We start from the raw sequence: 18,024 nt of genomic DNA, 5'->3' as shown, positions 1-18,024 counted from the left end.
GTAAACAGTGAAGTATTCCATGCTGGAGCCCATGCTACGGGTGGGTGCTGCTATGTTGACCAGTGAGCTGAGATAAGGTGGGGCTTTACCTAGCAAAAAATTATAGATGACCAGTGGCCAGTGGGTTTGGCGACGAATATGAAGCGAGGGCCAACCAACGTGAGCATACATGTCGCAGTGGTGGGTGGTATATGGGGCTTTGGTGACAAAATGGATGGCACTGTGATAGACTGCATCCAATTTGTTGAGTAGAGTGATGGAGGCTATTTTGTAAATGACGTCGCCGAAGTCAAGGATCGGCAGGATCGGCAGTTTTACGAGGGTACAGTGCCTTGCGAAAGTATTCGGCCCCCTTGAACTTTGCGACCTTTTGCCATATTTCAGGCTTCAAACATAAAGATATAAAACAGTATTTTTTTGTGAAGACTTAACCACAAGTGGGACACAATCATGAAGTGGAACGACATTTATTGGATATTTCAAACTTTTTTAACAAATCAAAAACTGAAAAATTGGGCGTGCAAAATTATTCAGCCCCTTTACTTTCAGTGCAGCAGACTCTCTCCAGAAGTTCAGTGAGGATCTCTGAATGATCCAATGTTGACCTAAATGACTAATGATGATAAATACAATCCACCTGTGTGTAATCAAGTCTCCGTATAAATGCACCTGCACTGTGATAGTCTCAGAGGTCCGTTAAAAGCGCAGAGAGCATCATGAAGAACAAGGAACACACCAGGCAGGTCCGAGATACTGTTGTGAAGAAGTTTAAAGACGGATTTGGATACAAAAAGATTTCCCAAGCTTTAAACATCCCAAGGAGCACTGTGCAAGCGATAATATTGAAATGGAAGGAGTATCAGACCACTGCAAATCTACCAAGACCTGGCCGTCCCTCTAAACTTTCAGCTCATACAAGGAGAAGACTGATCAGAGATGCAGCCAAGAGGCCCATGATCACTCTGGATGAACTGCAGAGATCTACAGCTGAGGTGGGAGACTCTGTCCATAGGACAACAATCAGTCGTATGATGCACAAATATGGCCTTTATGGAAGAGTTGCAAGAAGAAAGCCATTTCTTAAAGATATCCATAAAAAGTGTCGTTTAAAGTTTGCCACAAGCCACCTGGGAGACACACCAAACATGTGGAAGAAGGTGCTCTGGTCAGATGAAACCAAAATTGAACTTTTTGGCAACAATGCAAAACGTTATGTTTGGCGTAAAAGCAACACAGCTCATCACCCTGAACACACCATACCCACTGTCAAACATGGTGGTGGCAGCATCATGGTTTGGGCCTGCTTTTCTTCAGCAGGGACAGGGAAGATGGTTAAAATTGATGGGAATATGGATGGAGCCAAATACAGGACCATTCTGGAAGAAAACCTGATGGAGTCTGCAAAAGACCTGAGACTGGGACGGAGATTTGTCTTCCAACAAGACAATGATCCAAAACCTACAATGGAATGGTTCAAAAATAAACATATCCAGGTGTTAGAATGGCCAAGTCAAAGTCCAGACCTGAATCCAATCGAGAATCTGTGGAAAGAACTGAAAACTGCTGTTCACAAATGCTCTCCATCCAACCTCACTGAGCTCGAGCTGTTTTGCAAGGAGGAATGGGAAAACATTTCAGTGTGCAAAACTGATAGAAACATACCCAAGCGACTTACAGCTGTAATCGCAGCAAAAGGTGGCGCTACAAAGCATTAACTTAAGGGGGCTGAATAATTTTGCACGCCCAATTTTTCAGTTTTTGATTTGTTAAAAAAGTTTGAAATATCCAATAAATGTCGTTCCACTTCATGATTGTGTCCCACTTGTTGTTGATTCTTCACAAAAAAATACAGTTTTATATCTTTATGTTTGAAGCCTGAAATGTGGCAAAAGGTCGCAAAGTTCAAGGGGGCCGAATACTTTCGCAAGGCACTGTATGTTTGGCAGCACGAGTGAAGCATGCTTTGTTGTGAAATAGGAAGCCGATTCTAGATTTAATTTTGGATTGGAGATGCTTAATGTGAGAATGAAAGGAGAGTTTAAAGTCTAACCAGATACCTAGGTATTTGTAGTTGTCCACATATTCTAAGTCAGAACCATCCAGAGTTGTGATGCTGGACGGGCAGGCAGCGATCGGTTGAAGAGCATGCATTTAATTTTACTTGCGTTTAAGAGCAGCTGGATGCCAAGGAAGGAGAGTTGTATGGCACTGAAGCTCGTCTGGAGATTAGTTAACACAGTTTCCAAAGAAGGGCAAGAGGTATACAGAACAGTGTCGTCTGCGTAGAGGTGGATCAGAGAATCACCAGCAGCAAGAGCGACATCATTGATGCATACAGAGAAAAGAGTCGGCCCGAGAATTGAACCCTGTGGCACCCCCATAGACTTCCAGAGGTCCGGACAACAGGCCCTCTAATTTGACACACTGAACTCTGTCTGAGAAGTAGTTGGTGAACCAGGCAAGGCAGTCATTTGAGAAACCAAGGCTGTCGACTCTGCCAATAGGAATGTGGTGATGACAGAGTCCAAAGCCTTGGCCAGGGTGATGAATACAGCTGCACAGTAGTGTCTCTTATCGATGACTGTTATATCGTTTAGGACCTTGAGCGTGGCTGAGGTGCACCCATGACCAGCTAGGAAACCAGATTGCATAGTGGAGAAGGTACGGTGGGTTTCGAAATGGTCGGTGATCTGTTTGTTAACTTGGCTTTCGAAGATCTTAGAAAGGCAGGGTAGGATAGATATACAGTGGGACAAAAAAGTATTTAGTCAGCCACCATTTGTGCAAGTTCTCCCACTTAAAAAGATGAGAGAGGCCTGGTATTTTCATCATAGGTACACTTCAACTATGACAGACAAAATGAGAAAAAAAAATCCAGAAAATCACATTGTAGGATTTTTAATGAATTTATTTGCAAATTATGGTGGAAAATAAGTATTTGGTAACCTACGAACAAGCAAGATTTCTGGCTCTCACAGACCTGTAACTTCTTTAAGAGGCTCCTCTGACCTCCACTCGTTACCTGTATTAATGGCACCTGTTTGAACTTGTTATCAGTATAAAAGACACCTGTCCACAACAGTCACACTCCAAACTCCACTATGGCCAAGACCAAAGAGCTGTCAAAGGACACCATTTATTTATGTAATATGACATTTTGCCCATATCGCCCAGCCCTAAGACTTAGGCTACAACATTTCAAACTTCACATTCCTTTAGTAAAGGCTACTTATCGTTATTATCCAAATCAGTAAAATGTCCTCGATAAATGATTGGTTCGGTCAGTATCGATCATTTTCTGTTTATTGTCCCAGCTCTACTTTCATCAGGATTAGCAATCCTATCAATAGCATGCTGACTGTGTGTCTATATGTAAAGATTAGGATTGCAACGTTTCGGAAAGATCCAGAAAACTGGGAATGTTTTCCGGAATTTTACAACCCAAGTAAAGATTGAGATTGTCATAATTTATCATCCAAGCGACATTGTTTGAGCACATAGAGGATTCTAGGAGTGAGTGAGCGTGGCAAATGAATGGAAAAGATGGGTTTCCCTCTGGAGAACGTGATTTGAAAAGTGTACAGAAATAATGTCCTGATGGAAGGATAATAAGCAGTGTTGTGTACATTCTAGATGGACCTTCTCAATCCAGTTGGTGGTAAACTGGTAAGGAACTATTGTTTCTGCAGGCAGTGTGACTCTGAGCTATTGTACATTGACGAGAGCAGTCTAGAGACACAAAATGCAATCACTAGACAAGGTGTACAGCATCCAACCAGGTCTGAAATACTTTTAAGCCAAACATTCTTCACAACACAGCATGATGCAAACAGCAAAAAAACACAAAAACCATCCTCATGCTGCATGGTTTCACTCAAGTTTATGGGCTATTACAGCCCTGCCACATTTCTGTGTCTGTTTTAATGTATTGGAATGTGACTCCTGATGGAGAATTACACCATTCAAATTCACACTGAGCTGGTGTTTAATGCACCTACTGCTTGCTGACTTAGACCTATACAGTACAACACATTCTGCCAAAAAGAACTTCACTTTGGTGACTTATGGGTGGTGAAGTCACAACTTGGCATGATTGAAGAGCTACCGGCTGGCATTTCTATACTGGCGTTACCATGGCAGCAAACTATATTTTCACATCTAGATTGAAAACATACATATCAACTCAAAATGGTATTGGTCACACGTGCCAAACACAACAGGGTGTAGACTACTGTGAAATGCTTACTTACAAGCCCATTCCCAACAATGCAGATTTTAAAAGACAAATATTTGCTAAATGAAAAATAAAATAGTAACAAAAACAATAACGAGACTATATACAAGGAGTACCAGTACCGAGTCAATGTGGAGGGGTACATTCAAAAGCATTGTTGACTCTGGAGTTTTGTAATTGGAATGTACAGTACCTGTGGATTGCACTGCAACGTGCGTCTGTCTTCCACAAAGAGCACAAAGCAATGAAGGGACTCCCTGGAGAGATACAGTCTCTCTCTCGCTCTCTCTCTCTCTCTCTCAGCAAAATATCCCAGCTGGGAAAGGTGTAAGGATGAGGGAAAACTTCAGACATACTTTTCTCACTCCAAAGAAAGAGTGCCTTTGATCCTTCCCTCTGAAAGCTAAACAGTAAGTTAGAGACATCCACAATGGCCCGGCCGTTTCCCCCTTCTCTCAACTCAAAGAGAGGCCGTCACAAAATCAAGACTGCCTCTCCGAGGTGTGTCCCCCACTCTTCCATGAGTAAAGAAAATAATAGAAATGAGGCATCTTTCTCTCTGTGGCATTCAGGGGAACAAGCACTGCAGAGAGCTACATTCTTGGCTTAGAGTAGCCAACCAGAGGGCACGGTATATAGGGAGTCAGGCTACAGTAGGTAGCTGGAGTCAGAACTGAGAAGGCAGGCTTCACAAGCCTTGTGAAATGTCCTTCAAAAGAAGTGTCATGACTTTGGCCTGGGGGTAGGTTTATGACAGTCATAAATACCTCTTCCCCTCTTTTTCCTCTCTCTACCCTACTGATGTTACATTTGCAAAACCCTTGGTTAACATAGAGATTCTGGGAACATCAGAAGGTAGGGGGAAATGAACTATGTTCTGGTAGGCCGACCAATTGAACACATGCGGTGTCAGTTCGGTTGTCATCTGAGACATTCTCATCAATGTTAAGATGACAAACTCTACAGTGGAAAGTCTACACATTGTAGTTATCAGATTCACATGGAATTGTTGTTCAATTTAAATGATTGAATATGAAATTATTTGTGATGGGGTGAAATGTGATTTTAGCTTCTAAAATGTGAGATTTGGGTTTTCATAAGATAGGGCTCTGCTCAATCAGTGGCCCGCCCCTGTGAAGGGACATGGGCTATAAAACTTTTCAAACACGCCCTCCTCTCCCTTCCTATATAAGCCCTTGACAACAACATAACCTCCTGTTCCGAGGACGTGAGGACGACGGTCTGATGTCAGAATGGTTCAGATAATAACTACAGAACGAAGCCAACATCAGCGTGAGCTTTGGTTGCGAATGGTATGAACTTTGAACTGTTATTCACTACAGAAGTGATACCTCCTAGCCGTTGAGTTAGCAACAGCCACTGCAAACGAGGGTTAGGAAGGAACAGACAGAGTATCCCGTCTACCACACAACGACATTACTACAACGTATTCAATTTACCAGCAGAGACATTCTTCAAAGGACAAAGGACTCGGTTGGGCAACACGGCCATCCATCTACCACCAACCTACCGAAGCGCAGCGCAGAGTAAATATTTATTTAATTTTCCTTTTCCAAATGGGCGGTAATTTAGAACGCATTAGATACTGTATTTACGATAGCACAGCTTCGCCCTTTGTTCCTCAGTCTTCCCGCTCTTTCACTCAAACCCATACCCTTTTCTTGTGTAACCAGCTGTCATATCTGTTCCGCCCACTAGGGACATTTTCCTTTATGATGTAATTTGTAATCAAGTTATGATTTAAATATGTGTAATTCTGTGTGATTAGTTAGGTATTTAGTAAATAAATCATTAAACCCAATTTTGTATTGCTGATTCAACTTGTTAGCCAGGGTTCGTGCAGATAACCAAGAATTTACAACTTTCAGATGAGACGGAATTAAGATGAAGATTAATATTGACTGCTATTGATGTAAAATATTACGAGGTCTTTAAGAGTTTATTCGGAAGATAACAGCTCTATAAATATTATTTCATGGTGCCCGACTCTCTAGTTAATTACATTTACATGATTAGCTCAATCAGGTAATATTAATTACGGAGAAATTATTTTATAGAATAGCGTGTCATATCACTTAATCCGGCATAGCCAAAGACACGACAAAGCATAGTGAAATGTATCATTTCACTAGCATACGGAAAAATAACATGGCTTTGAAAGTATGGTCTTGTTATGAGATTTTTTTTTTTTTTATCTGTGACTTATCTCTGCCATAGCCGGCCGCTGTTTCTTGAATAACGGTGTCCTTGGCCTACAAAGAGGGGTAATACTGTTCTGAATTTATGCAAAATACTTTCTCTCTCTCTATGCTATATGCTGTTCCACTGTATGTTCTCAACTCATCGCTATGAGTCTATCATTGTGTCGTGCACTCCAGCCCACTGGCCTGACTAGCTGTGCAAGACAGAACTTCCTGAGTGGAGGACTATAGAAACAACAGTGAAGATTGGGCAGGGGATTAATACAAGTCAGCTGGTCTTTCACAGACAAAGACACTTATGTGCAGCATGTGAGGTCAGCAAATTGCCCTGGCGTATGACGGCCAGCTGAGCCAAGTTCCTCTCTGAAGGAATTCGGACTTCAAATGTCACAAGCCCACACACTTTAACATGTTTATGTGTATATGTCAAAGACGGAGCACGAGATCTACAGTGAAGGGACATGTGCTTATTGTCTTCTCCTTGGCAACTCAACATTTAACCACAGTGGCTCAACAGGTGGAGTTTAAAGGCCACGCACGCCTCCAACTCAATCATCAAGTTTGCGGACGACACAACAGTGGTAGGCTTGATTACCAACAACGACGAGACGGCCTACAGGGAGGTGGTGAAGGCCCTCGGAGTGTGGTGTCAGGAAAATAACCTCACACTCAACGTCAACAAAACTAAGGAGATGATTGTGGACTTCAGGAAACAGCAGAGGGAACACCCCCCTATCCACATCGATGGAACAGTAGTGGAGAGGGTAGTAAGTTTTAAGTTCCTCAGCGTACACATCACAGACAAACTGAATTGGTCCACCCACACAGAAAGCATCGTGAAGAAGGCGCAGCAGCGCCTCTTCAACCTCAGGAGGCTGAAGAAATTTGGCTTGTCACCAAAAGCACTCACAAACTTCTACAGATGCACAATCGAGAGCATCCTGTTGGGCTGTATCACCGCCTGGTACGGCAACTGCTCCGCCCACAACCGTAAGGCTCTCCAGAGGGTAGTGAGGTCTGCACAACGCATCACCGGGGGCAAACTACCTGCCCTCCAGGACACCTACACCACCCGATGTCACAGGAAGGCCATAAAGATCATCAAGGACAACAACCACCCGAGCCACTGCCTGTTCACCCCGCTATCATCCAGAAGGCGAGGTCAGTACAGGTGCATCAAAGCTGGGACCGAGAGACTGAAAAACAGCTTCTATCTCAAGGCCATCAGACTGTTAAACAGCCACCACTAACATTGAGTGGCTGCTGCCAACACACTGACTCAACTCCAGCCACTTTAATAATGGGAATTGATGGGAAATGATGTAAAATATATCACTAGCCACTTTAAACAATGCTACCTAATATAATGTTTACATACCCTACATTATTCATCTCATATGTATACGTATATACTGTACTCTATATCATCTACTGCATCTTTATGTAATACATGTATCACTAGCCATCTCATATGTATATACTGCACTCAATACCATCTACTGTATCTTGCTAGTAGTTTTGGAATTGTTAGCTAGATTACTTGTTGGTTATTACTGCATTGTCGGAACTAGAAGCACAAGCATTTTGCTGCACTCGCATTAACATCTGCTAACCATGTGTATGTGACAAATAAAATTTGATTTGATTTGAATAGAATAGAAAAAGAGAACTAGTGTGTCAAATACTTCACACCATTTAGTCAAACCATTTAGCCTAATCTAGTCAATATTTTATCTTTATTTTTATATATCTGACAATTAAATCAGTTACCCCGCTCTAATACAACTGAGCTGAATAAAGTGACCCGTATCATTAAATCGCAAACATTTCATAGAAATGTAAAATCTCTCAAATCAGTACCTTGCTCTCGAGGTGAATTGAAGTGCCAAAGGCAACTGTCATCATACCGATCAGTAAATCCACTGAAGCGTATAGCAGGAGCATTGACAACTGAGCCTTGTTACTATATTCAAAGACAATTTGATGAGTGACAGCCTCACGTTTCCGCCTAAATGACATGGAAGAGCTGGTGTCAGCTAGCCAACATACTTTCACGACTGTACAGGATAAAGTGGATTTAAAAACAAAAACTACCATTGCATAGTTACAAATGAAGTTTAAAGCTAGATTTAATGCACCTACGCAGTTTAACGCCCCAAAAAGTTGAGTCAAAAAGAAGTGTAATAAATTCAGAGGCAAGCACTTTGCCTTTCAAGAGGGCCAAAATGGACCCATTAAAATGTCATCCACAATCCTCAGCTTTAACTCAAAAGGCATGAGCAAGCCGTACCACTTTTTTAAGGGGCACTGTAAATAATCCAATGCAAATAGACTTTCGAGATATTATTTTCTAACCTATATTAGAGTTCTTTGGTCACGGAAATAAGGCGGACACTTAATTGCCAAGATGGCACCGACAGACATGGCAGTTCTGCTTCTAGCTCCTAATTCCACTTATGTACACTGGAGGCATTTTTCAATCTGGAGGGGGGACTCATCCCAAGCAGACAAGTTCTCCCATGCTAGAGGGGATAAAAACAAAACTGTTTAGCCTACTTGGTAAAATTGGAAGAAAAAAAACATGGGAGATTTTTAGTAAACCGCCATACAACACATTTTACAGTTTATAATTGTTTCATTGACATTTCAAAATCAGGCAACAGTGGTTAGATTATTTGGTTTGAAAGACATACTGTATCTAAATGTTTTTGTAACTAGGGAGACATCTAAATTGATGAACAAAAGGATGGGACCCAAGTATAATGCCACTGTGGGATGTTGGGTCTTTCTCCCCAACAGTAGAGTTAAGATCATCCCAAAACTGCAATAACATGTCCACTATAGGCTACTGCCAATCCATAATTACAACACAGTAAGAAAATGTTGACAATTTTCATGCTAAAGCAGATTATGTCCAATTTAATAATTATGTCATCAAGATTATGCTAACACCTTGTGTTAGATTTAGGCCTACTGCAGGTTGTCTGGAGCATGTCACCCCTTAGTGTCACAAAAACAAATGGTTTTGGATACTTAAGAGAATGATGAGTAAACACTATGTAATATTAACTGTTGATATTGCTATTTTAGCTCAATATTCATGATTATTTGAGAAGGAATTTCTGATTGTGTTTTTCAGCTGTTAGAGTAGTAGAGGTAAAAAAAAAAAAAAGTCTGTACCAGACCAGTATCTTTAGTACTGACAGTGAATCCTGCAAGTGCTAATATCCTTCAATTAATTATTCATCACACCAAAACATTGAATGCTCATAAAGCTAGAAATTCTAAAATATGTATTCAAATTAACCATAGGGCATGTTAAATAGAAAATTAGGCTGATATCTTCATTCAAACTCTTACGAACTAAAGAATAGTATAAGTAAATGTGTTGATCATATCAGAGCATTGACATGAAGATACTGGCAGTTATGCACAAAGAAGTGTCTAGGTTACTGACTGGTGCATCAGGGGGAGTATAGGGCCAGCACAACCCAGACAAGAGCCTAGAGGAAGACTGTCTGAGCACCAACACCAGGATGGGTGACTACTCTAATCCATGCTCGACTGTGTAGATACTAGATATTGGTTCAACTCATTGAAGTACACTTAGTTGTAGGATTTAATAAGAGAACAGACTATATTTCCAAGGAAATTAAAGTTAGTGTGGTATTCTCATGACAAATTTGAAAATGGCACAGAGCCCGGCTAATAAAACGGAATAAATCCAAGTCAGCCAAGTGTGGCTGTAGAAATATTCAAAGTATTCCAAGTGGATTGCTATTTGAAACAAAGGAGAATTTCTCATCAACAGTACACTGAAAAGTTCTCCTGAAATGTTAAAATAATGTACAAGCTTTTAAGAGAAACAATCTCTGTTGTTTTCTCAAACATCTTAGTGACTCCTACACGTCCTCACACTTGAGCCGATGTGCTGCGCAGTTGTTATTCCTCAGAAGACCCAACACAGGATTTTTATGAGTCATTCAGCCCACAGATTACAGAGTGGAAATCCAGTTGCTGCACAGAGTGTTCGAATTTATTCTGAGACAGAAAATTACCCCAGACATCACATTCTATGCAAAAACAGTAAACAGTCCAATCACTTTTTCAACTAACGCAACTAACAATCTCTATGGACTAAAACATTCTTCCTAGTGGCTTTCAAATGGACTAAAAGTTATTCCTAGTAAACAGTATGTTGAATACAGTATTAGAACCCCCAGGCTTCTGCTCTATCTACTCAAACAAAACATCTGATTCATAGGAATTCCACAAGCAATCTGTCTCCACAGCAAACAACCCCACTTCACCAGAACTCAACTCTGGAACTGAATGAGAGAGAAGCACAAAGTGAACAACTAACAATCTTCCTAACCTTAAAGCGCCCTTTGCCACGGGGACAGAAGCAGGCTTCAACAGTTTGTCTGCTTTATTAAAACGTTCTCCTTACCATTGTAGCTCTCCGGTTTGGCCGCGTTGTCCAACTCCATAACTTCACAGCACCGAATGTGGCATACTCCTTTCTGCCAGCACTGTGCGTGTGTGTGCGTGAGGATGTAGAATCGAGTGAGGCACAGAAACGTATCCTCGTCTCCCGCCTGTCCCAGTGAGTAGCGCTGCCTAGTTTTGCAGGGGCAGCTCTGCTGTGTTCTGGCTGCTGCTACGCTACATCTGGCAGCCGTTCCAAGACTATGATTGGGTTGAGCTCAACTCAGGGCCTGGCTGCCAGCTTTCGCTACTCAGCTCTTAAAGACACAGCATGTTTTTTCTTCTTCTCTCCCTTTTCATCATATGGTCACTAAACAAAACATAGCTCAGAATCCCTCTCACTTCAGTTCTCTGAGATCCTGACCAATGGCCGGCCACCTTCTCCTCTACACAACCAGGTTGCGATGCAGGGGCAACAGCAGCTAGGGGCACAGCAGCTAAGGGGCACAGCAGCTAAGGGGCACAGCAGCTAAGGGGCACAGCAGCTAAGGGCACAGCAGCTAAGGGCACAGCAGCTAAGGGCACAGCAGTTAAGGGCACAGCAGTTAAGGGCACAGGAGCTAAGGGCACAGGAGCTAAGGGGCACAGGAGCTAAGGGGCACAGGAGCTAAGGGGCACAGGAGCTAAGGGGCACAGCAGCTAAGGGGCACAGGAGCTAAGGGGCACAGCAGCTAAGGGGCACAGGAGCTAAGGGGCACAGCAGCTCAGGGCACAGGAGCTAAGGGGCACAGCAGCTAATGGCACAGGCGCTAAGGGGTACAGCAGCTAGGGGCTGGAGTCCTGCATCGGATCGGATACCCACGGTTCCTGGTAGAATGAAAACATTATTTCAGTCCGTGGGCTGGCTCGTGGTTCAGAACCATTACATTGCAGGTCGGAAACATTTCAAATCAAGATAATACACTTTTTAAAAACCCAGAAGCTTCATGTGTTGCGTTGTGTTTGCGAATTCCATTCTGTGAGCAGCGAGGCAGACTTAAGACATCAGCCGCGCTCGCATTGAGAGTGTTTGGAGCTGGGAACTACAGTATCCCTTATTTGTGTGATGCTAAAACGTTATAAATTGTCCACGCACAGAGCTTATGTTCCCTCTCCCCACATGAGTATATGACACATTGCCAAGCTTACTTTCCCTGGATACATTTTTTGTTGACATTTTACATTTTTTCTCTACCAACTAAGCTACACGGGACTAGCCTAGCTCACGCAAAAATGTCTAGCATAGGCCTAACCAGAGAGAAATATAGGTTACAACAAAGTGCAAGCAGGTAGGCCTATTTCTTCTCGATAAATCAGTTAATTATCAATTATTTATTACATTAATTCAGGCTTTTGTTAATTAGACTACACGCAGGCCATGTAAAAAGTGTAAACCGGAGCGGCTGGTAAAAGTTTGAGGAACCTACTAAATAAATGTAGCCTATTTTTGCAGCCTATATTCGAGTCTGGGAATGGTTTATTTCAATTTAGGCTATTTGATTATCGAAACAATATTGAAGACAAAGGTCTTATTTTGTTATGTCGGCTACATGCTTTCATTTGGTAAGAAGACTAATTAGAAGGCTCTGTCTCTCAAAGCGATTTGAGTGACACATCGCATTATAAAATAAAATAATATAGTTCTTAATGCATGGCATGGTTTCCTTTTATCCAAATGGTGAATAGATATGCAGACAAATTAATTAATGCAGGGAAGGGGAATAGTAATAATAGCCTAATAATATTCATAATAAAGCCTACTACTCTGGAGTCATACATTTTTTTACATAAATTAATGTTATATGACTGGTTTACGGATCAGCTCTTTGAACAATTCTATGCCAGTGGGTCGGGTTGCGGAGAAAAATCTGTCCTGATGTCAGGTGGGGCTCTGAATTGATGTGGCCGGCGTGGCTCCAAAAAACTGACCTATGAAGGACACTACTTGGGGCACACCTAGGGACACTACTGTGCAAAAACAAGCAATAATAGGCAAATGTATGGATTATATTACACCAAGGAATTTCTATTTTGAGTCCTGTGGTAATAGTTTGCCATTATTGCAGCGTACTGGGAAAGGAATGACTAGAAAAGGTTTGAGGATGTTCAGAGTCATTGACTGCTGAGACCTCCAGTGGTAAGGAAAGGAAATAGGCTAGGTTCACCCATGTCTCAGTAAGACAGTTGGCTCAAAAAAGCATGTTTGTTTTCATACATTTTTACAATATAGCCAATTTTGACTTTGCTGCTGGCCCATCTAGCAGAAATCACTCAGTTCTGTCTCCAGGAAAAGCCTAAACATAAACCTGAAAACTTTGCAAAACATTAGTTTCAGTATTTTTTCATATCTAAGCACACTCTTCCACCGTTAGGCCTAATCCACAAGCAGTTTATCCTCATTCTGAAAAAAAAGCCTTGATTTCACCACCACAAGCAATTTTCGCATCAAGTTTCATTTACCTACATCTAGGCTCAATTCATTTGTAGCATTATGACTCAAACAAAAAATCAGTTACTCCAGACTCCATCCTTAGTCAAATGTCTAAACCAATATTTACAACAAGTAGCCTAGTTTACTCTGCTTCCGATTGTTGATTACTTTGCAATTTCTTCTTCAAAGACGGAGTGAACGAACAAGATCACATATTTTACTTGTACTCTACTGTGTTGATTGACAGGTAAGCGTTTCATCCCATAGTATAGTGGAGTGATGTGTACTCAGTTTGGTAGGGTAGGAGTGGGTAGACTGTACTTACTGTTGTCTGTGGCCAGGGCTGTTTTGTCTCCAAGGGTGTGGCAGTCTCTGGGCACAGTGAGGGTATGACGTAGTAGCCACACCGTGCACGACTCGGCCCGGCGCTCCTGCAGCAGCAGCGGGTGGATCTGGGTAACAGCCAGGACAGCAGGCAATGACAACAACTTATGCTACAGTTGCTACTGGTAATAAACAATGGGACAGTTCACTCCAGGCTCCAGAAGGGTGGAATTCCACTCTCCTTAAAAAAAACTAATACAAATGTAGGCCTACATGATTTCCCTTCTCTTCAATCCTCACACCACATATTATTAATTATTTGGTAGGAGTTAAATACCTCTTGTTTGTCCAATAGGAGTAGCTGACAGTCGGTAACTATGCAGAACTTTGGCTTCCATATGGCAGGCTCAGTGAAAGGCTGGCCGCAGGATATCCAGTTAGTTGATGAGCTCTTCATATCTGCAAAACATGCATATTAACAAGCTATGACAGACAATGAATGTGGATTCCATTTAATTAATAGGCTTTTTATTCCCGTATTTATTCCCATATGAATTACAGTACCTGTAAGTACATGGAAGCAAGTCCCTTCTATTGGAATGGATGACAAACGTGCACATAAAAAAAACATGCCAGCATCCCGGATTGTACAGTGGAGATGGGACTCATGTAAGCTCTGATAAAGAGCAAACAATCAATGCATTTTTCAGATCCCTTATTCCGCCACATCACACAGAGGGCATCAAGCCTTATCAAATCAAGGGAATCATTCAATAACCTTCACTGTAGTATGGTGGTCTCGTACAGGCAGCACAGATCATGTCATTGCAGGCGAACACTGTGCTTTTAGTAATCCCCACTTTCTGAGAGATTAAGGTTACTACCAGGGGTCAAATGTCCCATGCGTGTTACATCCTCTAATGTTCACAAGTTCAAGTAGTATACTGCTTGAGGAAGAAGGATTTTGTCTCATTTGATGTTAACCTTATGATAGGCTACATCAGCATTGTCAGTAAGTGTGTGCCCATATCAGACTGAAGACATAGCAAGGCTGAGTGATTGTTCCCTCTTCTTAAGCATGGATAAGTGTCCCGTGTGTCCAGCTAAGCTTACAGCTTAGTCCTGCTTACTTTTTCTTTCTAATGGTTGCATCACTCCTGTCAACTGTGTTACTGTTTTTTACACAACCAAGCTTGTATCCTGCATTTTAATATTGGTATTATGGTTTCATAACTTGTCAAGAAGAAAAGGAAAGACACATTAATTAGATTTTCACCTGTCATGACTCATGTGTAGCTAGGTAGCTAGAATTACTACATCAGGAATTTTGATTTAGAGCTGGCCAAAACATTAAAAACACCTTTCTAATATTGAGTTGCACCCTCAGAACAGCTTCAATTCGTCGGGGCATGGGCTCTACAAGGTGCCGAAAGCGTTCGACAGGGATGCTGGCACATGTTGATTCCAGTGCTTCCCACAGTTGTATTAAGTTGGCTGTATGTCATTTGGGTGGTGGACCATTATTGATACACAAGGGAAACTGCTGAGCGTGAAAAACCCAGCAGCGTTGCAGTTCTTGACACAAACAGGTGCGCCTGGTACATACTGCCATACCCCGCGCACTTTTGTCTTGCCCATTCACCCTCAATGTCACACAATCCATGTCTCAATTATCTCAAGGCTTAAAAATCCTTCTTTAACATGTCTCACCCCCTTCATCTACACACTGATTGAAGTGGATTTAACAAGTGACATCAATAAGGGATCATAGCTTTCGCCTGGATACACCTGGTGAGTCTGTCATGGAAAGAGCAGGTGTTCGTATTGTTTTGTACACGGAGTGTTTACTTCACGTGCATGGAATAACATTTTTTCAAGCATATCAACCTAGTTAGCTAGGAGCCGATTGCTTTGAGGCAAAGCAACTTCCTCCCCCTTTCATCCGTACTTGAGGTTCCATTAGCTAGCTAGTTAGCTAAACACGTTTGCTGTGTTTAATTGCTACTTACCGATAACCCTCATCCAACCTTGAAATTGACATCGTGAAAGATGGGTCACCAAATTCTGCATATTATTTCGAAGTAGAGCGCACTTTTCCCGGGGATAACGATTCAAAAATAAAGTGACGTCTCCCTCAGCTATTAATGATTGAGGCATGTAATCTACTTTAAGCATTGTTTCGCATATCACACCATGATGAATACAAATGGAAATTCAGCGTAAGAGAATAATCCGTGCGAATGTTCACTCTCACTTTTCAGGACCATCCACATGGTTTCCACAACTTCTTGGCCTCGCGCTGTGCATTTCACACTTCAAATACAAAATAAAACTTGCTGACAGAAAATAGGGCCGTGTTTTGACACAGCTACAACGTCCTTAAACACCTTAATTAAATTAAAGGATTAACTGTCTGGCATAGACCTAGGCTGTGATCAATTGTTTCGGGTTTGTTTCTCTCTTATTTACTTTTAAATACATTACTTTTTGGAAACGTTTATGGGACGTAGAAGCTAGGCGTATTTAGCCCTGCAGTAGATACACTACATGGTCAAAAGTATATGGACACGCCTTCAAAATTAGTGGATTCGGCTATTTCAGCCACAATGGTTGCTGACAGGTGTATAACACTCGCACTTCACATTGTTGCGAATGAGATTATACCATAGAAGAAGACACATTTATAAAATTCAGCACACAGCCATGCAATCTCCATAGAGATCTCAACTGTAAGTGCTGTTATTGTGAAGTGGAAATACCTAGGAGCAACAACGGCTCAGCTGCTAAGTGGTAGGCCACACAAGTTCACAGAATGGGACTGCGGAGTGCTGAAGCGCATAAAAATCGTGTACCCCAGTTGCAACACTCACTACCGAGTTCCAAACGGCCTCTGGAAGCAAGGTCAGCACAAAAACTGTTTAGACGGGAGCGTCAAGAAATGGATTTCCATGGCCGAGCAGCTGCACACAAGCCTAAGTTTACCATTCATTCCCACAATGCCAAGCGTTGGCTGGAGTGGTGTAAAGCTCGCCACAATTGGAAGAGGGGACCAACTCCATATTAATGCCCATGATTTTGGAATGAGATGTTCGAAGAGCACATACTTTTGGCCGTGTAATATTCATAGTGTATGTCTTCAGACCTCGAATTTGATTGTCATTGTGACTTACTCAGTGGTGTAAAGTACTTAGGTAAAAAATATATATATTTTAATTTTATTTCACCTTTATTTAACCAGGTAGACCAGTTGAGAACAAGTTGTCATTTACAACTGCAACCTGGCCAAGATAAAGCAAAGCAGTGCGACAAAAAACAACAACACAGAGTTATATAAAATCTATATACAGTGTGTGCATATGGCATAAGGAGGTAAGGCATTAAATAGGCCATAGTAGCGAAGTAATTACAATTTAGCAAATTAACACTGGAGTGATAGATGTGCAAGTAGAAATACTGGTGTGCAAAAGAGCAAAAAAAAGTACATAAAAACAATATGGGGATGAGGTAGGTAGTTGGATGGGCTATTTACAGATGGGAAATTTACAGATGGGCTGTGTACAGCTGCAGCGATCGGCAAGCTGCTCAGATAGCTGATGCTTAAAGTTAGTGAGGGAGATATAAGTCTCCAACTTCAGCAATTTTTTTTTTGCAGCAGAGAACTGGAAGGAAAGGCGGCCAAAGCAGGTTTTGGCTTTGGGGATGACCAGTGAGATAGAGTGCCTTGCGAAAGTATTCGGCCCCCTTGAACTTTGCGACCTTTTGCCACATTTCAGGCTTCAAACATAAAGATATAAAACTGTATTTTTTTGTGAAGAATCAACAAGTGGGACACAATCATGAAGTGGAACGACATTTATTGGATATTTCAAACTTTTTTAACAAATCAAAAACTGAAAAATTGGGCGTGCAAAATTATTCAGCCCCCTTAAGTTAATACTTTGTAGTGCCACCTTTTGCTGCGATTACAGCTGTAAGTCGCTTGGGGTATGTCTCTATCAGTTTTGCACATCGAGAGACTGACATTTTTTCCCATTCCTTCTTGCAAAACAGCTCGAGCTCAGTGAGGTTGGATGGAGAGCATTTGTGAACAGCAGTTTTCAGTTCTTTCCACGGATTCTCGATTGGATTCAGGTCTGGACTTTGACTTGGCCATTCTAACACCTGGATATGTTTATTTTTGAACCATTCCATTGTAGATTTTGCTTTATGTTTTGGATCATTGTCTTGTTGGAAGACAAATCTCTGTCCCAGTCTCAGGTCTTTTGCAGACTCCATCAGGTTTTCTTCCAGAATGGTCCTGTATTTGGCTCCATCCATCTTCCCATCAATTTTAACCATCTTCCCTG

General features: G+C 41.8%; 1 protein-coding gene across 1 annotated transcript in view; it reads right to left on the bottom strand.

The window, feature by feature from the left end:
* Positions 1-16,239, bottom strand: part of dab2ipa (DAB2 interacting protein a) — a 125,713-nt gene extending 109,474 nt beyond the window's left edge. The window contains exons 1-4 of the mRNA XM_021605356.3: positions 15,688-16,239; positions 14,016-14,137; positions 13,680-13,806; positions 10,907-11,751 (exon numbers count right to left, since the gene is read on the bottom strand). Coding sequence (XP_021461031.3) covers positions 10,907-10,946 — 40 coding nt within the window. The 5' untranslated portion in view covers positions 10,947-11,751; positions 13,680-13,806; positions 14,016-14,137; positions 15,688-16,239. The remainder of the gene's footprint in view (positions 1-10,906; positions 11,752-13,679; positions 13,807-14,015; positions 14,138-15,687) is intronic.
* Positions 16,240-18,024: the final 1,785 nt, after the last annotated feature.

This window comes from Oncorhynchus mykiss, chromosome 6 (assembly GCF_057628025.1).
Source record: "Oncorhynchus mykiss isolate SJ-2025 chromosome 6, ASM5762802v1, whole genome shotgun sequence".
Classification (NCBI taxonomy): domain Eukaryota; kingdom Metazoa; phylum Chordata; class Actinopteri; order Salmoniformes; family Salmonidae; genus Oncorhynchus; species Oncorhynchus mykiss.
Note: the sequence above shows the minus strand (reverse complement) of the source record. Positions and strands in the feature narration are given on the sequence as shown.